This window comes from Populus alba, chromosome 3, assembly GCF_005239225.2.
Source record: "Populus alba chromosome 3, ASM523922v2, whole genome shotgun sequence".
NCBI lineage: Eukaryota > Viridiplantae > Streptophyta > Magnoliopsida > Malpighiales > Salicaceae > Populus > Populus alba.
Window position 1 is genome coordinate 10,546,488 of NC_133286.1, and position 23,429 is coordinate 10,569,916.

Here is a 23,429-nt window from a genome sequence, read left to right on the forward strand (position 1 = left end):
AAGAGAAAGAGCTCATCATGCTAAACAAGTCTAAAATTTGGATGAAGCTCTTTTCTCACTGGACTGAGCATGCATTCTGAGGTAATTTGGATCAAACATTATGATTTCAAGTAATTATCTGAATCATCTAGCAAAAAAGCTTGCCTTGTTCCTCTACGACACAAAAATATATTAGTTAGTCACTTTCTCAAATACTTTTGAGGAAATTAATCAATAGGGTTTCTACCTTAAAATATCCTTTTCAATATAAATAGAAACATTCTTTGAAATGGTTTTGGAATTTTGTATATGCGATAATTAAAAAATATCTTTTATTGTTGAGTTTTAGACGATCTCAACACTGAGAAGAGAATGTGGGGGAAAAAAATCTGTGTTTGATTTGGTCTTAAACCATGGATTTGTGTTTGAGAAAGAGGATAAAAGGTGAGCATGAAGAGAGAGAATGAGTGATGTGATAATAATAATATTTTAGATTTTAATATATATATATGGAGGTATTATTATTATTATTATTTCTTTGGCTTTCAATATATGCTTTGATCTAAGATGAAAAATGTAATATTTGAAAATTTTATTGCAAAGTAAATTTTTTATTATTATTATTATAGGATGCTTGGTTTATTTTTCCCAATTAAAAAATTTTAAAGTGTTGAAATTGAAATAAATACAACTAGGTAACTATAGTTATTGAAATATTAAAAAAAAAATGTGATCCTATATGATGACATAAAAACTAAGATAAATCCTATAAGTTGTAAAAATATATTTATATAATTTATCAGAATACATGAAATTCAATAAAAACACAGGATTAATCGCTTTCAGCTTGTATCAAATGGGATATTTTTGCTATGAAGATTTGAGAATTTCTATTTAAAAGTCTTAGAGATGAGATTCAAGAAGTGTTTAGTTTGCTGGTTAGGAGAAATGAAAATGGACTAAATTGGATAGGATATTATAAGATTGGACTGGACTGGACTTGTCTTTCTCTTGTGTTTGATGCACATAGTATTATAGTACAAGTTTTGATGAAGTCTTTACTATTAGTCCTTGTAATTTATTTATTTTATATCTCAGTCCTTATTGAAAAGCTCTTTGGTCATCTAACTTTATGGTATATACAACTTAGCTTCTAAATTAGAAAATCTGTACAATTCTGCCCCTGCATATAAATACTCATTTTAATAAAATATAACCAGACTTAGTCAAATTTCAGTCTACTAAATTAAAAACTATATAGGTAATAACTAGTTAATAAATGATATAAAAATTAATAAATAATGCTTTTTGTCTATGGTGTTAAACAAGCTTATTACACCCTTATGGTGGGATAATGTTTTTGCGTTGGGGATGGCTTTGGACTGTACACGCATTAATCCCTGTCTTTGTTCAATATGTGCATCAAATACCTCACAATTTATCATCTCATGTCAATACATTACGATTTGTTCTGTCTATCTGTATCACATAGCACATCTACTAAGATTTTGTTTGTTTTTGAATTTTAAAAATGTTATTGAAAAATATTAAAATTTATTTATTTCTTTGCTTTGAAAATATTAAAAGAACAGTAACCGCTACAAAACAAACACAATCTTAGCCGATATAGCAAGTTGCCTGATTTTTATTCTAAGAATATGATCCTCATTTCCTGTGATCTTTGTCTTCAGTCTCAACGAATAGTCATGTCCATGTTGCAAATTCGTTGAATCCATTTGCAAAAATACCATTTAGTTGAAAAATCTATAGCCTTCAACTTTAAATCCACACATGTTCCAGACCTCCGGTTAGCTACCGGTCTTGGATTCCACCTGATTCATGCAGCTCTGGTCAATACATACCTTTGTGTAAACAATCAAACCTTTTTAGTGTTAACAAGAGTTCTCTCTCGTACACACTTGAGGGTCTAGCTCAGTGGTCAACTGCAATGTTTGCCTTGTGACTGTCCCGAGTTCGATCCTCAAGAGTATCAGCTTGTCACCCCCGCGGTGCCTTACCTGCCTACTGGGCTTACAGGATGTTCAGTGGGCCCGGGGATTAGTTGTGGTGCGCGGAAGCTGGCCCGGACACCCCGGGTTACCAAAAAAAAAAAAAGAGTTCTCTCTCGTACTCCCTCTCATTGACTCATAAGACTTCTGTCTCGTACATCTTGTTTGGTAATGACCTTAATTGGGTCACAACCTATACTTCTTGCCGCTATATTAATTTATTTTTAAATGTAAAAAAATTATTAAAAGCTTAAAGAATATTTTAAGTGTATTGCGTTTGATAATCATGTCAGATTCAAGTTTTTTGAGTCTCATTACAATGTCAGACTCAAGAGCCTAATAATCTTGGATTTATAGTGCAAACATTTTATATCTACAGTGTGGTTAATAGTATAAACACTTTTTAGATTTAACGGCCATGCCTGATCCAAAAAACTTAAATCAGACGGTCATGCCTTGATCCAATACAATACATGTCAATAGCTTTCAGAATAAAAAAATAGTAAAAACAACGTTTTTATAGTTCTCTAAATATCTACCATATGATTTAGAGTATAAATATTTTAAATACACAGTATTAGCATAGTAATTTTCTCACAGGATTTAAAATATTGTATAATTTTTATCCTTTCAGCCCAAGTAAATTTATCCGTAAGTCAGTGATCAGTGATCACTAAGGATAAGTCGTATTCCCAACAATATATTGCTAGTAATTATGTTATACAGTAGTCTCTTATATTCTGAATCGTGGTTCTATATCACATGCAATTCAATTTTTTCTTCTTTTCTTTTCTTTTTTCTGTGGAGCTTGCGGCTGCATATTAATCCATTTTGTTCAATGATGATTTGATTCTCATGATATGTAATACTATTATTATTTGTTAAATAGTTTAACTTAGAAAATTTGGTATTTACCAGAACACTTTCTTGGGCACAAGGCCGCTTTCAAAAAAATAAAATAAAAATCTAGAAACTGTGTCCTAAAGGAATCACTACTCTGTTTGCTAAACTTGATTCAATTTCAATATCAATAGAATCAACACTTATAGGGTTCGAATTTTTTATGCGTATATAAACCAATTTCCAAATACCATCCATTTCTTCACCTAACAATTCCTTGTCTTATGGTGGATAGACGAGGCCCAGGACAGGACTGGTTAGATATGTCATGCATGGCTGGCTAACTTTTTAAGAAACGATCGAGGACCCAACATGCGGTAATATATATATATATATATATATATATATATATATATATATATATATATATATATATATATATATATATATATATAAAAGAAGAGAGGAAGACGATGAATTGATCTCATCACCTAACCAGTTCTCGTCCTATGTGCAGTACAACAAGCCAATGGAAACTTGTTCTAAAAAAAACAAAAAAACTTAAAGAAGAGAGGAAGGCAATGTTTATACAAAAAGCTTTCAGCCCTTTTAAAACTTTTTTTTGTATATTTTCTTTTGCAAAATTCATTTTTGGTCCCTTTAGTCCGAAACTTGTTCATTTTGATACAAAATTTTATTTTGTTAATTAGTCCTTGAGTTTAAATGAGAAGAGAGAAACTCATAAAAAAAGCTAAGAAGAGAGAAAATTAATGATCTACTAAATTCCAGCAACGAAACAAGCTGTTTTTTTATGTTAATGAATTTCATTTGACAAAAAAAAAATTTAGGAGTTTTTTTAACCATTTATCTTGCCAGAAAAAAGTATATTGAGGTTAGCAAATAAATTTTTTAAACTTGATTTTTTGTTTTTGGACCAATTAAGACATATTTTGAGTTGAGAATTTTTTTTTTTGAGGTCATAAGGATGTTTGTTAAGTGTTTTTAGGTTAAAATATATTGAAAATTGATTTGGATCCAAAAAACCCCAAATTCCATTTTTTGACTGCCTTTCTGGTGGTTAAAAACTAAGTAAGTAGACGACGTGTTGTGTGCTTTTATTTCTTATTTTTTAAAAACAATACTACTACATTTAACAGTTTTATTCACAAAATTTTCTATTGATATTCACTCTACCATTTTGTCGGAAATAATTTTACCGACTGATTCATAGACGGAAACCCTCTATCGGTAAACCTCTCGTCAATAATTTCATTTTTGTCAGCATTTTTGTCAGTAATAAATGGTGCACTTGATCTTCAAATATAAATTAATCAATTATTGAATTGATAATAAATTAAATTGTTTGGTTTATTTAATTCTATTTATTTAGAATTATAATTTATAATTGAACCAACATATTAGAAACCTAAAAGGTCACACACATTAAGAACCATTAGTCAGTAATTACACTGAAAAAGTTATCAGTTACTATATTGGTTAGATAAGATAGCTGGAATTTGGATTTATGCCTAGATTCCAGTGACTAAAAAAAGAGTTTTGGTTGTTGTGCCTCCATTAGTGGCAGCGCTAGCTGCTAGTGTGCCTAGCAGTGTATAGGATAGCTCAACGCTGGCTGGCGAGGCATCTAGGTTGCTTCCTAGCCTAGTGTGCCTCACCAACAGTAGCCATGGGTTGTTACTGGTGTCGCTGGTCTTCTAGCATGAGGCAAAAACCTCGTGTTAGAGGCTATGCAATGTGAGGGGTTGTCCCTTGCATTACTAGCTGACAGCGACAACATTGGCTACCACCGCACCAGCTGTCGACAGTGGGCAGAGAGCCTTACCAGCAGAAGAGAAAAAGAAGACCAATTTTTTAGGACTTTAGGTTTTGGAGAAATTACACCCTTACCCCTATACTTTTTAATTTTAAGTATTAGGTTTTTAAGTTTGCATATTGTGAATATGACCCTAAAACTTTGTCTAATTACAATTTAGAGTCTCAAGGTAAAATATGAATTTATTCCTCTATAAATAAAATTTAGATTTTATAATCTAAATTAAATTAATTGTAGAATTAATTTTTTTTTCCTAATAGGATTAAGACTAAATTAAATTGTTTAATTCATTTTTTTTAGTTTTATAATATCGTAATGGGATTATGATTTATTTAACTAAATGGTTGAATTAAATTTTTTTTAAAAATAGTTTTTCTTATTTAATGAGAGTGTTTTGAAGCCGAAATCTTTGTTTGGGAAATTATCAAATTGGATATGATTGAATATTTCTAAGTGTTAACACTATTATTTAAAATTGCACATAAAACCTATAATTAGAATAGCTTGCAATATATATTTTTTATTATGCATATTAAAATATTTTATGCATGATGGGTGATTATGGATATTAAAGACCAATGCAAGTTTGCTTTTATTTGATGGTTGGATAATTGTAATTTTTATTAAATAGGACCTTTGTGACCTGCCTTATCTCTATTTTTTCTTCTGGGTTGTAATTTTTTTCTCATCTAATTCCCTTCAAAATGTAACTTGGCATTTCTTAATTAATTATGTAAATGTTTAGAAATGTAGGAATTTAGATAGGAAATTATTATGTAATCTAAGTTGAAGAAAGAAATGGTGATGAAGGCTATAACCGAAGTGCTAGCAATGAACTTATGAAGACTTGCTACAACTACTTAGGATTTGACCATTTAATTCCCTTAAATGGCTTGATGGAATTAGCTTAGATATGTCCATAATCATCTAATTAGAATGACATGCTAGGGGTGTATGTTTATATATAAATTGTTATGCAGGAAATGTATATTTATTATGTTATGTTATGTATGAGACCTAGTTAATTTATAATAAATTTCTCATTAATATATTAAGTACATGAATAGTTGCCTTTTAATTTTATATGCTTAAAACTGGAGTTTTATTTATAGATAATTTATCAAATCACTCAAGGTTACCATTAATCAAATATATTTAATGTTATAAAATTGAGTCCTACTTAACTAACTTGTATGATTTGGATGAGTTATTCATGATCATATAAAGTTAGAGGCATGAGTTAGGTGAAACATATATGATATGTTTAGACAAAAAGCTGTTACCTAACTAATCTAAAAGTTACATAGAGATATGATTGATAAACTATGTTATCTATCTAATTTAATTTATTTTAATTTGCCAAGTCATTCAAGGTCAAGTAAATTAAATGAGATTCTATCCCACTAGAAAAATCCAAATGAGAAACTAATACTCACTCTCTTTATATTAATAGATTGATAGATAAGATAAGTAGTATCATACCCCTACAAAGCATACATGATGCTAGAAAATTGATTAGACCAAACTTCTTGGACTAATATCAAAATTTGAGAATTCTTTTCAAATAAGAAAGAAGATTATATGTGCTTGAAAGTCATATTCCTCATATCCCTGATAAGAATGCTTTTATTAAAGTTAAGAAAAAATATCATCTATATATTGATGATGATGAACAGACTACATGTGTCTATAATATGATTAAGCATATCAAAAAGTTGTTTGATGCTCTAGGGTACAAGACCTCTAAGGAATTGTTTCCAAGCATGATAATAGAATGTTCTAATGTAAACACTCGTGTGATGTTTATGATTGAAAACTATCTTGCTACTTTACATAATAGTTCTTGGATATTAGTTACTGTATATGGTTTTTACATTTGTAATAATGACCAAGAGCTAAAGATAGAAGATTGCTTAAAGGTGAAGTGGGCTTACATATGGGCAATGGAGCAAGAGTTGTTGCATTAGCTGCAATGACTTATAATTTAACTTTACCTAGTGGATGTTACTAAAACTTAATAATTTTTATTTTGTTTCAGTACTTGAAGGAATAAAACCCAATGGATCTAAGTAAGTCTTTAAGAGAAAGACTAACATGACAGGCAATGTACAAATATACAATGCAAGTTTTTAGTAGGAATATCCAATTTTAATGGTATAATTAGCAAATTTGATTTCATAAAAAATATGAATAAACCTTGCGTTTACAAAGGATTAGTAGGAGTGATGTCGTTTTTCTAATATTATATGTAGATGACATATTATTGTTAAGAAACAACATATCTTTATTTTAATTAGTAAAGTTTTAGTTGTTCGAGAATTTCTCCATATATTAATTGGGAGAAGCAACTTATATATTGAATATAGAGATCGATAGAAATAGGTCTAAAATGCTGCATAAATTGTCTCAATTTATGGATATAGACTAAATGCTAAAATAGCTTAGTATAAAAGAATTTAATATATTTTATATGAAACATCTCCCTCCAAAGACATATGTTATAAGATACATATTGAGAGTGATATGAAGGAAATGATATCCTATACTTGGCTATAAGATACATTAATGGAGAAGATTAACTAGAAGTTTAGAACTGTTTAAATTAAAAAAAAAATTTCAATGAAATGTTGGGAAAATAGTAAATACCAATCAATATATGATTTATTCTAAATGGTAGTACTTTGAGCTGAAAAAGTTCTAAAAAAAAAAGCATAACTAATGCTATAGCTGAAAAAAAAAATATCTTCATATTTGAAAAAACAAAGATATTGTTTGGATCAAGAAATTCATCATTAGACTTTATCTTTATTCTAGATTAATAAATTAAATATTAAATTTATTAATCTAATATTATATAAATATTAAAGATAAATTAAACTTTTATTAATAATAAAAAATTATTTACATAAATATTATAATATCACATATATATACCTAATTAATTACAAAAATATATTAAATTAAGATTGAATTCAGGCAAAATCAAGGATGCCAAGATAAATGAAATCCGACAAAATCAGGTTTGAGTATCTAAAGCCTGTACTCTAATAATTTTAGATTAAGAAATAGTACCATTTATCCATTCTCATCCCACTTAAAACTCATCCCTTTACCTTTGGGCCTGCTCTATCTTCTCACTGGATGTATAAATGCGTTTCCAGCCTTCGAAATTTCCTTTGATAAAAAAAAAAAAAAAAAAGCCTCGAAAATCTCCCAACAAATTAAGGTAAAAAACAGGAACAGAATCGTATAGTAATATTATAAGAAAGGGAAACACATTACATTATTGATAGGGATTAAAGATACAAATACAATACACCTTTTACCATAAAAGTGCCGACAAAAGTTCTGCAAGAACAATACAGTGATCATAACATAGAAGATGTTGAAACCCCAACATCAATTTTTTGAAGAATATCCTTGAAGCAAGCTGTAATCACTTGGGGTAAACATGAGCTGGAAGACGAGGTTCGGCAACAGCAACAAGAGGGTATTTTTTTGGTGTAGAAAGCCCAAAAATTTCGTCCATGTTCAAGTCCTCCTTCTTCTGGCCATCAGGCAATCTCCATTTAAATCCATGAAGAAGATTTGACAAGGTTGCTTGAATTACCTTTAGTCCTAAAGGATATCCAGGACACATCCTTCTTCCAGCTCCAAATGGCAACAGCTCATAATCATGGCCTCTAACATCAATAGAATTACCAATGAATCTCTCTGGAAAAAATTCATCAGGTTTGTCCCATACTTTGGGATCTCTCCCGATGGTCCACACATTAACAAGGACTCGAGAGCCTTTTTTAATGTCGTAACCATTGATGTTGATATCTTCACGTGCTGCTCTAGGCACAAGCATGGGTGCCACAGGGTGCAAGCGCATAACCTCCTTAGCAATGGCATAGATGTATGGCAAGTTAACCATGTCTCTCTCTTCCACCCATCTTTCTCTTCCAATCACCCTATCCAGCTCTTCTGTTGCTTTCTCAAAAACTTCTGGCTTTCTCAAGATCTCTGAAATTGCCCATTCCACGGTCACTGCGGAGCTTTCAGTTCCACCGGCAATCAAGTCCTGAGAAGGGAGACAAACGAACTTTACTTGCAAGTACAAGAGAAAGATGCTAGGACCACTTTTGAGCGTTGGACAGAGTATAATTCATTGATTAGACAATTCCAAATATTAAAAATTCACAGAGCAACGCTAGGATCACTTTTGAGTTCTGAGTGTTGGACATCCACGAATTGGATGAACACGTGCATCTCACACCCGCAAGTGTTCCCCTTTATCAAGAATTTTCAAGTTGTAATAAGAAGGGTAGTGGGCATTATCCCATCTGATCTTTCATTGATGGGATAACTTAAAGTTAGTTGTTGATAAAAGTTTCTGCGTTACCAAGAAAATGGGCGAAGATAATTAGAGCGATTGAGGTCACTGTGTACCTGAGAGTCAACTGGCGTGATTAAAGAAAGACCAACTTATAATAAATTTACTTGTTAAAACATAGTACCTGTGAAAATGCCTTCACTCCATGTCTTTCAAGCTTGACCTCAAGATTAGGATCAGAAGCAAGCTGCAAAAGGACGTCAACCATGTCCTTGGGCTCCCAGTTCTTGTCTGCCTTTCTCCTAGCTTCGTGTTCATCCAACACATGCTCCATAAACTTGTCAAACTTCTTGGACAAAGTCTTCATTCTCTTAATGTAACCTTGCAAATCTAAGAAAGCAATCCAAGGGATCGAGTCACCAATATCCAACACCCCATTAAGCAAGAACAGCTCATCAAGCATTTCTTTGAATTCCTCTGGTGTTACTATCTCCTTCTCATTCTCGGAACTCTTAACTGTGTATTTCTTCCCTAACACCATCCGACTAATTACGTTAAGACTCACATCTGCAAGGTGATCTTTCAGATTAATAGGCCTGCCACTTGATTTGTTAAGAGTCTTAAGGAGTGCTCTCAACTCCTCTACACGAATGTACTCGTACGACTCAAGGCGCTTAGCACTAAAAAGTTCCATTAAGCACATTTTACGTGCCTGACGCCAATAAGGTCCGTATGGAGACCATGTAATATCTGAGTAATTATAGGTGGTGTATTTGCCTGCAGCTGTTTTGGGGCGGCCAGAGAAGATAACATCGTGGGTTTTGAGGATGGTTTTTGCCATTTCAACAGAAGAGCCAACGACAACTGGGAATGATCCAAATTTGACTTGCATGAGGGGGCCATATTTTTGGGAGAGGGCATGGAGGGAACGGTGGGGGAGTTCGCCTATGAGATTGAGGTTTCCAATTATCGGCCAGGATTTTGGGCCTGGTGGAGGGTTGAGCTTGCGGCGGCGGAGACGGCTGGCTAGCAGGATAAGGGATACAGTGGCAAGCCATGCAAAGGCATAGGACATCCAAGTAGGAGTCTCCATTTTGCTTGTTGGTGGGTTGTGTTGGAGGTAAAGAAAGATTTGCGGTGATAAAAATAGAATGAGGCGATGCAGGTATTTATCGTAGAGAAAAGCAAAGCATTTGTCTCAGGAAATTTTGGATTTCTTCATGACTAGTTGGCACTGTTGCTGTCCCTCAGAGCCCTGTAAGACAAGCTAAGAGTTGGTAAGCGAAAACGTCGAGAACCTTCAACAACCATGGCCCCCACGAGCTTTGTTAAAGAGGCATTTCGACAAATAATATTTGTGGTCTTTTAGGATTACTTATTTGTTGAAAGGGTACCAAAAAACTAAATTTCCTGTTGTATTTACTTCACCAGAATTTTCACGTGTTTCTAAAAACGTTTTGTAAGAGCTAGAATATGTATTCACTAATTAAAAATAAAAATCATTTTCCTAAAGATGTACATTTTTTTTCTCTTATTTCTCTATTCTCTAAATGGAACACCTCAAAAATTTATTTTCAAAATTCTTCATTATAAAAGAATAATGACCTTATTTGACTCAACTGATTTTTATGTTCACTTATTTTGTTATTTTCAATGTAATTCAAATAAGATTTTTATTTTCTATTTTTAAAAATGAATTTAATAAACATAACTTCTTATTTTATTATAAAAATATATTTAAAATAAATAAGAAAAATAAAATCGAGAACCAAAAACTATTCGTTAAACATAAACCCAGTTTAATGTTCTCCTTAAAAGCTTGGATCATGCATGAATACCGAGAGTTGTTAGGTGTAATGAGAAAATGGAAGAGGATAATATTAAGAGGTGAAATTAAGATGTGTTTTTCATGTTTGGGAGAATGAGAGAGAAATGATAAAAAATTATCCTTTATTTTTGTTTTTGAAATTATGGAAAAAAAAATTCCTAAGTATAATTAGAAGTAATATTTTAGATTAATCATGAGAGGTACATCTCAACTAGTCAGATCTTAGATTTATTTCATAGAGATCACTAGTTCAAGTCTCATAAGCTTCAAAGCTACTAGAAGCTTATATTATCGTTAACTTTATAATCCGTAAGATTAGTCGAGGTACGCGTAAGCTGGACTGGATACCCACATTAATAATAAAAAAATTTACTTTAAATTTGAATGGAAAATAAACTTACCAAAAGAAAAATTGTTTAACTCAAAATTCGAAGGGTAACTTACAATAGTTCTATAAAAGCAGTTTTACTCAAAATTAATTTGTTTTTATGAATCTTGACAAATGCACTCTTAATTTGGCTTATTTGAGTTCAACAAGCTATTTAAGCCATTTCATAGAAAAGCATTGAATTTAAAATATATATTAGAAAATTCAATTTAGTGAAATATATAGACGTTCGAGTCATCATACTCGAATTCGAACCAACTCATGATAATGATTATTAAGGGTACAATGCCCCATGCTCCTTGTAATTCCCATTAAGGCTCCGTTTGTTTGCAGGAAAGTAGTTTTCCTTTTGGAAAGTGAATTCCATGGAAAGTAAATTCCTGGAAAGTGAATTCCTGGAAAGTGAATTCCGATGTTTGGCAGTGTTATGGAAAATGAACTGGAAAACACTTTCCAGTGTTTGTTTGTGTTATGGAAAATGAACTGGAAAATAATTTATTAATAAATTAATTTTTTTTCAAGTTTATCTAATATATATAACATATTTAATATAAAATATTTAATCACTTAAAATAAAAAAATGAAATCTAAAAAGTATAATGATGAATTTTTTTATTATATCTTATATTTATACATAGCTTATTTTATAAAATATAACAATATATGTCATATCATATTATAGAGAAATAAGCTTGTGAAATATTTTTTAAGTAAAACTTATTAATATATATTTTTTTCAATTTTAAAAGCTTAAAATAAGTTTTTTTTTTCATATGAAGAAAGCCAAATTAGTTTATGTTAAGAGTTATATATTTGGGTTTTTTTTTTTTGTATGAAGTATTTTTTAAAAGATAAATAGATACAAAAATATTTTGATGGGTATTTTGGATAAATATATTTTTTTTATGGGTAAAGGCAATTATCCCTTTAATATCTATCAAATAAACATCAAGAAATAAATATTAATACATAACATCAAACATAGTCATGCATAAATATTACGTTTCAATGTCATATACATACATATTAGTTCAAATTACAAACATAAATATGGTAGACCGAATTAAACAAGTAAACATGTCAAATAACAAACATAGTCTGAACCCAAATTTTGAACATATTCAAACCATCTTAGCAAGCAGGTTTGTAGTAGTGTTGGGTCACAAAGTTCTGAACCCAAATTTTCCTCAAATTAGCATTTTTTGCCATAAATGCTTTTGCCAACATTTCATTTTGGACCAAATGATCAAATGCATCCCCAAGAGTTATCTCATCAAAGCCTTCAACTTTCATCACTTCCGCATACAACGCATTAACATCAAGTTGATTTTTGCTGAGACTTTGAATTGCAAATGCTACATCTCCAATCTGTTTAGACAACTTTTCAACACCATCATCTTCATACATGCGGTTTCTCTTTCTATGTTGCCTCTTTTGTGTACTAGAGGAAGATGTCCCTTTTCCCTTTGAAGTTTCTTCATATTCTCCTTCATTTTCAATTGAAATTGATTGCTCTTCAGTGTTCTCATCCAAGTTGACATCAGCATATGATTTGGCATAATTTCCGGTTGCCATGTCTTTTCCAACAACAATTGTCATTATCTCATACATATCAAGTTTTTTGTTGAGATACTTGTCATGATTGGGATGTGCATGTTCATAAAGTATAGAATATGCAATTTTTTTAGTTCATTGTATAACATTTTAGAAACAAAAGTAAATATAAAAATTACAAAGAGTATAATATTTATCATACCTTTACTTCTTCATCATATACATCTTTCGAAACTGTAATCATCTTCAAACAATCATCCCAGCCAAAACCACTTTTATTTTTAAGCTTGGTTATTATTCCCCATTCTTTTTTCACAGTCTTGAGATGATTTTCCACATGTTTAGGCTCGCATTGCACATTGAACTTTTGACTGATTTCTGTAGCCACCTTAACAAAAGATTCTGCTTTAAAGGTGGAAGAAGGTTTGCTTCCTTTAAGTGCCTCCTCAGCTAATATCTCAAGCAACATGTGAGACATAGGCTTAGACCATGTGAAGTGCTTGCCCTTGCATTTTTCATTCTGTGTGAAACTCATTTCTACAAAAAAGAAATTACAAATTTATACAAAATAAAATCATACAATATTTCGATTTAATAAATTTCATATAAAAACTCAAGCAAGACATAATAAAAACAAACACATATAATTAACACTCAATTACTAGTTTCTTTGAGTGTTATAATCATTCCACATGGTTGAGGCAATCATTTCTCTTTTTGTTATCCACTCCCTATTCTCTTCCCTTTCCTCTCGTTGACTTAAGTTGATTGTTCGTCTAATTGGTTCACTATCCGGACATATTTCTTCCATAAGAAAGTCATAAGGATCAACCCCTATTATGTGATTATGAATAATACAACATGCAAGCACAACATCTACTTGTGTTTCATAAGACCAAAAAGATTTTCCATCAATTGATCTAAAACGACTCTTCAAAATACCAAACCCTCGCTCAATTGTGGTTCTCAATGAAGAGTGTCGAAGATTAAATAGCTCCTTTTCATTTTCTGGTGAACGTTCTGTAAACTCATTCAAGTGATATCGAACTCCACGAAAAGGAGAAATGATTCCTTTTCGAATACCATAACCAGCATCACCAAGATAATATTTCCCTACAAATTAAAAAAAAAACAAACCTATTACTATCTTTATGTAATAAGACATTTTATATGTTTATGCATATAATACATACTTTATTATATACCTTCTGGAATTTTAAAACCATTAGATCTTGATAATGCATCACCTAAAACCCGTGAATCATGAGCACTTCCTTCCCAGCCAGCTAAAACATATATAAACTTCAAATCAAAAGTTATAGCTGCTAAAACATTTTGTGTTGTTCCTTCTTTTCGTCCTCGAAACTTTCCTTGAATCTCAACAGGAACATTTGCAGGAACATGGGTACCATCAATTGCTCCCACACAATCCTATATAAACATGAAAAAATAATTTATAACCTTTTTTTTTAATGTAATTAATTAATTCATAAAAATATTGGTATTGTTTTCATACCTTAAAATAAGGATAGAATCTTCTATTATTCATTATCTCTGCTGGAACTGTATCCTCTGGATCTTTAATAAGGTGTTTGTATAACTTTAGAATTGCTTTTAAAACAATTCTAAAGTAACGATGGATAGTTTCAACAGACCTATAATATATACCACTAATAACCCGAAATCTTTGGTTTTGGCCTACAATTTGTAAGAACACAATTACTTGCTCCCTAATAGACACATTTTGAGTTGATCGTAATAGGTTACGACTTGTGAGAACATCACATAATCTATATAATACAATAGGTTTCATACGAATTTGTTCAACGCAATGTCGATCACCTCGATTCAAAATGCTGTCAATATAGAATTCTCGTTCAGCAATTGCATTTATACGTGGTTCTCTTGGTATATAAATTCTATTTCTTTCTTCTTCAATAATAGTTACCCCTGTAGCTATCACAGTTACAGCTGCTCCCATGCATACTGCATTAATTATTTTACTATCCATAACATGAAAGTGTAGTTTTCTGATAACAAAACCTAAAAATGTAGGGAAATAAATATTAAGAAAAGCATATAAAATACTTACACAATCAATACAATAAATTATGCTCAAAGAAGTTGACAATATACAATTCATAAGTTCATAATGATCAATAAGCAATCATTTTAATTCTTAAAAATAATGTCATTATCGAATAATTAAATAAACATAAGTTTTGAAAAGCACCTCGTATGCGGCAACACAACACACGATCGAGTTCATGGCTAGGTTCAATTCTATTCTATTTTGATTTGTTAGTTATAAACATGGAGATTTAGCTTTGAAGTCACTCAAGCAAAGCTGGAAATTAAAGAATAAACACCACAAAAAATGGGCATGACATTGAATAAGATATGGCTTCAGCGTACTTGTTGAACTTAAATTCAACTCAGATAGGAAACAGCCCCACATTGAGTGAAAGATAAATTATCAGAACCAGAGGAGATTTTATAATCATTTTCCTATCCATAAAATCATCAGATATGTAAGGTGGCAGATACTCTGAAGATAAGTATAACCAGACTCTAAGCGAAGGGATTTCTTCACCATGAGCATGTGATTTGAATATACTTCGTTGATAAGAACTACTTCCCCACCAATCAACGCAAAAGCTTTTTCAAGAATACATCAATGACAACACTATTACAGAATTCTAGGCATATGCATGAGTTAAGTGCTCGTTTGACTGCCAATAATAAACAATAAAGATTACATGATTAAACTATTTAAGGCTTCACCTCTCATTTCATTCCACTCTCATTCCGGTTTCTCTCATTCCACTCTCATTCCACTCTCACCTCTCATTCCACTCTCATTCCGGTTTCTCTCATTCCACTCTCATTCCACTGTAATTCTCTTTATTCCCCTGTCATTCTCTTTATTCCCCTGTCATTCCCTCATTCGGTTTCCCTCATTTCCCCTCTCATTAAACAGAATAGATACAAATGTTGGAGTCCAAGCTACATTCCACTCATTCCACTGTAATTCCCTGTCATTCCCCTCATTCGGTTTCCCTCATTTCCCTCATTCGTGATTCCAAAGCCCCTGCTACCCCTCTGTCAAGTGAGCTTCAAAAGGTGAAAGTCTTAAAAAAACGCCCTATCGCGTAAAGCCAAGTATGTGTGGCCCGTCTTCGTGATTTCCCCCCAACACGCTTACCCTCTCGACGCTCACTCTGGACTCGGCATTCTTATGAAGAAAAAAGAGATTTGAGAGGGAGCTCAGGGAGGTTCGACTCAATCTTGAGACTAGTGAAATTAGTTATGGGCCATATGCCCTTCATTGTTGAAGAGCTCCTTTCTTGATCTAACATCAGATAGGGAGGCAGTGGGAGGGAATACTATAACAAACGAAGTTCTCGGACACAGCAAGCTCCATCTAGATCTAGACCCACACTACCGGTTTCAAGTCACTGCCGGTTTCAAGTCAAGAGGAATAAGGAGGATTTGATTTTAAGTCAAGAGTCGTGGAAAGAATGATCAGCCATGAGAGATAAGGTTTTTTTCGCTGTGTGCTAGCTACTGGCATTAGCGTCTGAGGCTGGTTCACTGTCTTCCCCAACCACATGGCACATGGGGAGGGACTAGGAAGATTGTGATGTTTGGTTTGAAAATCACATACGAGCTACAGCAGCAAAAAAATCACTATAATCTCCCGATAAATTTAGTTGGGTTTTTTGTGAGCTTGTTTGAATGTGACGAAGAGATGAAGAAGAAAACTGAGTATGGAGAAAAAATTGACAGGTAGCTTCCCCAACCATGATGGATTGTTTGCGCAACAAATACAAATACAAAGAAATTGTTTTTTTTTTCAGAACAGACAACAAATTAAACAATATCAAGGTTTTTTTTGTTATAATTCTTACAGATCTAAAAAATACGAAGCAGATGAAAAAACATAAAGAGATATAATAGAGAAATTTGAGGGAAAAAATACCTGAAATGCAAGTGTGATTCTCCAGCAGATCTTCTTTGCTTCAACTATTTTCGGACACAGAGAGGAGGAGGAGATGTGTTTTATCAATAAAGGAAAGTGTTTTCCTTTTGATAAGGAAAGGAAAACACTTTCCCACGGGTGAAAGTAATTTCCTTGTTGACCGGAAAGTTAAGGAATTAACTTTCCTTTGACTAACTTTCCGGATGGGTGCCAAACATTGGAAAATGAGGAAACTGAATTCCTGGAATTCAGTTTCCTTGAAACAAACAAGGCCTAAATGTCATATGTGAATGGCCATGACTACTTGGCATATCCATAAAATTTATATTAAATTGTCATATCTATGCATTGTTAATTCAACTAACAGTCAACATTACTAGTTTTACAAGTAGATGCTGGCTACACTGAACTTTCTCGTTTTTTTCTTTCCATGGAGCAATATCTACAACTCTGGGATGGTTGAGATTGTAGTTATAATTTAAAATATTTTTTAGTTAAAGATATATTAAAATATATTTTTTTTAATTTTTAAAAAATTATTTTTAATATTAGCACATTAAAACAATACAAAAATATAAAAGATAATTTTTAATAAAAAATTTTAAATTTTTTTGGAAATATAAGATGAACTGTGTTTTCAAATAATCTCTTACTATGATTTTTATAGATAATAGTTTAGTTTTTTTTTTTTTTTCTTAAAGGTTTACATATTTTGTGTGAGATTTTTTTTGTTTTTTTATGGTTAGTCTTTTAAGAATAGAAAATAAGATTTTGATATAAATCAACAAGAATTAATGTTAGTAAAACATGTTTATAAATTAGATTGATATGTTTGAACTCAAGAAGAAACTCATACTGAAACGAATAAATATTTTGATGAAAATAAACATAACATTTAATCCAACTATTAGATTAAGTTTACTTTCTGCAAGATTTCATAACATTCTTGTTAGCTGCAATACTTAATTTTATGTGTTTTTATGGGGGAAGTCATTGAGGGATTGCATCTTCGTCGTATTTTCTGGGCATCTGAATAGTGAGGCCTTTAGTCAATGATAGCTCGTGAGAATATCAAAGAAAACCAAGCACTTAAGTACAGGAGATGTTTTCCGAGAAGCGAGCCAAGCACGAGGCGTTTTAATGATTAAACAAAAGAAAACGACATGGGGTTTTTGATGTATTTTATTTTGAGAATTTTGCATATGATTTTCTCGGTTCGTTCAAGGAAAGAGGTCAGCAGACCTCACCATTGACTGTTTCACGTTTGAATAATAAAAAGTATAATTATTAAACTCCATCTGGTTGTTGATCAAGATTAATTCATTAAAAATTAAAACAAAAATATTTAAAATTTTAATATTTATATATATATAGATAATTATTTTACATAGAAAAATTAAGAAATATTCCATATAAACATAGTTTATATATATATATATATATATATATATATAGCTATCCCACGTAGAAAAATTTAAAAACATTTTATGAGAATATAAGCTATAAAATAATATTCAAGATCAAATATTCATAAATTAATTTTATATTTTTTAAATTAATTAAAAAAATAAAATCAAATATCACTCAAGTTATACTCACCATTTAAGTTTCAGGTCACCCTAGTCAATGGTTGAATAATCACCAGTCAATGGTTGAATAATCACTAGTGGAGAGCTTCTATGAAGAAAGTGAGGATGCCAATGTGATCCATGACAGCGAGTATTTTAATAATACATGGTTGTTGGAGCAATTTTAAGTCATTTTTATTTTTAAATTTTCTTGCCGAACAATGTAATAATTTTTAATTACTACCCCAAGCTGTTTATATTATATTATAGTATAAAAATAAAAGAGAATGAGGTTTTAATATAATGTTTTCATAGTTCATTACTGTTAATCTTCTCATTATTGTGGGTTTTAAAAGTAGTTTTTTTTTTTAATTTTCAACTTGATGCTCATATTTTTATTTTGTATAATTCAAACATTTTGAACCTACTAGCTGGGAACCGAAAGTCCATTTATATATCCACAAAAAAAAACAAGTATGTGGTTGTTAAGAGGAAAGTGGCCCATGGAACACACCAGTTTGAGCTTCTTGACTCCAGTTCATAGGACCTTAGCCACATGCTCTGTAAACCTACCAATCTTCTTGGCCACAGCCTTCATTCTCTTAAAACCCTTAAATTTCTTCTGCTACAACGTCATGATGATTTGAAATTAACCAGGCCCCGAGGTTTAACGGAAGAACCCATCACATCATTTTATAGCATTACTATTTTCTTTTATTAATAAAAAAACCCGAAGGACCTCTCATAACAAAGCCCAGAAAAGTGGACCTAAGAGAGGCCCATGGGCTATTTTTTTTTGTCTTTTTTATAAAGGATGGGCTTCTTTTTTGAAAATATAAACATATACATGCAACTTTATGCCATAAATACTATATCAAAATATCCATTGTATGTTCATTTTAGATTAATTACAAGATAAAAGGTAAAGAAACTCAAAAATATATTTAATGGAGTTATTTATAATATTTTAACCAAAGTAGATTTTAAAAAAGCAACATTAACAAAAAAAAATTAGATTTTAGTCAATTTAATCCACGCATAAGAAAGATTTGGTTCATCTAATCTATGTGCTAATTAATATCAGTAATTAGATGTTTATTTGTGTATAATTGTACTTTAACATATATAACTATTTATTTAATAGTTGAATTAGTATAAGATTTTACTAGATAAGATCTAGAGAATATTGTGCAGGATCATCATCAAAAAAAAAAAAAAAACAATTTACTTGAGCTTACAATATTTTTTATTAATTTATTTTCGGATCATTTTTTTTACACTGAAAAGTTTGTAATTCCGTAGCCTAACATATGAATAATGATCCAAACCACTTGTCAATTAATTAGTCAACTAGCAACTAAAATTTGAGTCTTACAGGGTAAAACACTTGGAGCATTGCTCTGCCTACCATGTTACTGTTTCGATTGGAGTTGAAATTGTGTTTTAAAGTTTGTTTTTATAAAAATAATATATATTTTTTATTTTTAAAGTTTTATTTTTGATAAAGTTCATAAAAAAATTAAAAACAATAAATAAAAAAATTAATTTTAAAATAATAATAGTCAACTCTCTCTCTCTCTCTCTCTAGATAGATAGATAGATAGATAATCTTCATGAGGCCATTATTTGGGTTGTTGAAAATTCAAGTTAGCAATAATGTCATTAAGTTCCATAACTCTCCTTGGTCCCGCAAACATGGGATATTCTTCTAACATGACTCGACTGCTAAAAACATTTGAAATTGGTGATGATTTTTAGATGGAGGGACTCAATTCATAAAATATCAACCAAAGGGAGGATGTAATTGAAAAAAGCATTAATTGCTTGCAATTTTGTTAAATATCTCTCTCCATTATTAATTGGCATCACTTGAGCTTATATTATAAAGAGTGAAGTAACAATCTGATAGAGATTAGTAGGATATTATTTTATAATGTGGATAAAAAAATACCAAAACATAGCTTAAACAAAACTATTTAGGAGATTCAATCAGATTACTTTTTTGAGATGATACAGATTATCCGTAGAAATTTTGGTTAACACACATTGCAATATAAATTAATGAACTTTACTTTTATTTATTTATTTATATGTTTTTCTTATTAATCTATATGTTTTTCTTGAATATATAGAAATGTTTCAATTCCAAAACCAAATATTATAATTTTTGAACGAGCAATTGAAAAGATTATAGAGTATCCTCAAGTTTAGGTATTGTTCGTCCACTAATTTTAGTATCAAGCACTTCTTATTGAGATCTAATATGATTAGATTTATAAGCAAGCATGTATTATAAATATGAGAAATGTCAAATCCTTCTATATCCCAAATCTCTATTTCTCTTATGTGTTGTCCCCCTTGTTTGTCCTTTCCTCTAAGAAGTTATGTAACATGAGCAAAATACCCAATACAACATCCATGTATTTTATTAGTAACTTGATGGATTAATTTTAAGATATTAGGCTTTCCTATTATAATAGGTTGTTTAAAAGGATTTCCCATTTTTCCATCAAATATTCTACTTTGTCCAAGCATTCAAGTTCAAATACCTACTGATTTGTTGTTTACTTACCTGCTTCATACAATTCAGAAAGTACTAGTTTTTTTGAAGTCTATTATTCATATCTCTCATCAAAAAGTCTTACACAATAATGTTTATATAGCAGACTTTCCACTAATCCAAGTAAGTATTGAAATATTCTTTCTACATTCATTTATGGACGAAGTCCTAATAGGTTGAAGACCTTATCAATAGATTCTTCATCTTGCAAATAAAGCATATCTTGGTAGTTTTAGACAAGTTTCTTTTGAAGTTGATACCTAAATTGTACAAATAGAATAACATATTTATATAGAATGTTAACGAGGCTTCTTTGTGATCAATGATCATAGAAATGACTAGGAAAATGAATGAAAATTTGGAATCTTTACCAACTTGATCTTGTTTCCTTTAGAAACAAACATGCATTAACATTTGCATGATGCATGTATCCGGATAGCCCAAAGCGCTCTTAATCTTTCAAATAAAAAACAATGCCAGTGAGGACATATTGGTACACTATTTCATGATGAGGATTGTTACTTCCAATGTATTTTCCATTTATCACCCATGACAGAACTTTGCCTTTTTTTTTTTTTTAATTCAAGATTGATGAATCAAATGATATTTTTATTCCAATTTTGACCTTTTTTTCTTGTATTGAATCAAACTTTTCATATTAATATCATTGATACAAGTCAAACCCTAGATGTGGAAATATATAAGATATCATTTTTCATTGAAAGAAATGATATTCTCACAAATAAAATACTTAAAAGAATTAACTAAATCTGTTTGATGTAAAGACAATCAAGAAAGTCGTATAATTGGAGATATAGCTTATAAAAATATGGGCTAATCAAACCAATCTTGATTGCATAATGAAAAGAGCTACTGGTTTATCTCTCCATCAAATCAAATTAGCCAAAAATATGTGTTCATATGCCCATGCTAAAATTTCCATAAATTCCTGCCAATATATGTGCTAAGAAATTAAAACATAAATCTAGTTTTCCAAAGATGTCTAAATATGAACCAATAACTATTCATCCTAAAGTGGTTAAACTCATTGATAAGTTGTAAAGAGTTTAACCATAAATAATCTCTTAACTATCCCATTAAATAAGTAGAAGATTCATTAAATTGTGAAACGTTACCTTATCATAGTATTATGTGCTTCCGATGACAATAAAAAGTAATTCATCCAATGGTATTTAACATTTAGAAAACCACTAAATAAAATGTGTCTCAAGTTGAAATATCATAAGTATTGCCTTGTCTTAAACCATGACAAAGAAAACTATAACCAAAATCCTTTTTATCTAGCATTAAATTAGAACCACACACATCTAAAACATCTTTTACTAAAGTTAATGTAGTTGTATGTAAAAATAAAATGGTGAACCAAGAAGTCTTTAGACCCTATTATTAAGAATAATGAATTACTATTTTCATTAATAGCATTTAACTAGTAGGACAGAAAGGTTGGACTATTCCTTGAAGATAAAAGTACATCGAACTCATATGAAGTAAGCTGATTGTATGGTAAATGAGTTCAATCAAGATTTGTTTCTCTGAAGTATAAAAAACAAGTATGACATTATAACAAACATAACATCCCAAAATATGGAATCTTATAAAAAAAAAAAAAGAGGCTAGGCCAACTTAAATAGAATATGATTGTTTCTTTATGGTACATCATTCTTGCTAATATATTATCCTTATTATGTTCTATTTAATAAGAAATTTAGTTCTATAAGCAAAAACTCTTATTATAATGAATTTTGTGAAGTATTGATGATATATATAATGCAACTTGAGTAGTCTAGTTTTATAAATGCATAAGCAAGTAACTAGTACATGTGTTAGGCTACTTAAAAAGTAAGAATATCTTAAAAAGTTAGAGAATACTCAATTAAAAATGAAATGAATTATTGATTATGTCATAAAAACCTTTATGTCCACTTTCTAGTTTTTATTATTTTGCTTTAAAGGAAAATATATAAAAAATGTATACTAGGAAAAACTAATTTTTATAAAAGCAGATAAAAAATTTATTTTTCTAGCTTTTATAACATGTTTGGCCTTCAATTTTAAAGACCAACTACTTAACTTCAACTTTTAAAACTGAGAAGTGATTTTTATAAAAACTTTAAAGGTATATTAGATTTTACATGAGAAGTAATTATTTTTTTTAGATGAAAGACTATTTATTTTATTTTAAAGGAAAAAAATGACCTTAAATTCATGAAAGTTATCGAACTTCAATCATTTTTATCTTATACATAATACTTAGCTAATATTTAACTATATAGTTAATAACCTTAATTATTTTAAAATTTAATAAATTTAATTATTTTATTTTAAATATATTAGATTTGAGCTTATATAGATATTAATTAAATTATTTAGTAGTTCTATATACTAAAAACCTATGTAATGTTTTTATTATTGTTTCTTTTTTACTTATATCTTTTTGTGTTATTTGTGTGTTGAAAAAATAATTTATTTCCTAATAAATTCATTTAGTTTTTTTTCTTAAAAAGATATTTAATTTAAGTGATGGTTTAATTAGTTTCCCTTTCCTTTG

The 23,429-nt window shown here is 30.3% G+C and overlaps 2 protein-coding genes across 3 annotated transcripts; both read right to left on the reverse strand.

Annotated features, from left to right (window-relative positions):
* Nucleotides 1-7,891: 7,891 nt before the first annotated feature.
* LOC118038038 (trimethyltridecatetraene synthase-like) lies at nt 7,892-10,145 on the reverse strand. The gene is made up of 2 exons (XM_035044304.2): nt 9,165-10,145; nt 7,892-8,728 (listed from the first exon to the last, which is right to left on the reverse strand). The coding sequence occupies exons 1-2, from the start codon at nt 10,071-10,073 to the stop codon at nt 8,099-8,101; spliced, it is 1,539 nt and encodes a 512-aa protein (XP_034900195.1). The 5' UTR covers nt 10,074-10,145; the 3' UTR covers nt 7,892-8,098.
* A 2,033-nt stretch (nt 10,146-12,178) lies between these two features.
* Nucleotides 12,179-17,008, reverse strand: LOC140955379 (uncharacterized). 2 transcript variants are annotated; one of them, XM_073408022.1, is made up of 3 exons: nt 16,733-17,003; nt 12,953-13,287; nt 12,179-12,828 (listed from the first exon to the last, which is right to left on the reverse strand). In XM_073408022.1, exons 2-3 carry the CDS (start codon nt 13,283-13,285, stop codon nt 12,328-12,330), a joined length of 834 nt encoding a protein of 277 aa, XP_073264123.1. In that variant the 5' UTR covers nt 13,286-13,287; nt 16,733-17,003; the 3' UTR covers nt 12,179-12,327. The 2 variants fall into 2 exon arrangements, 1 of the variants encoding a protein (XP_073264123.1); XR_012169389.1 differs by having other exon boundaries at nt 12,180-12,773; nt 16,733-17,008.
* Nucleotides 17,009-23,429: the final 6,421 nt, after the last annotated feature.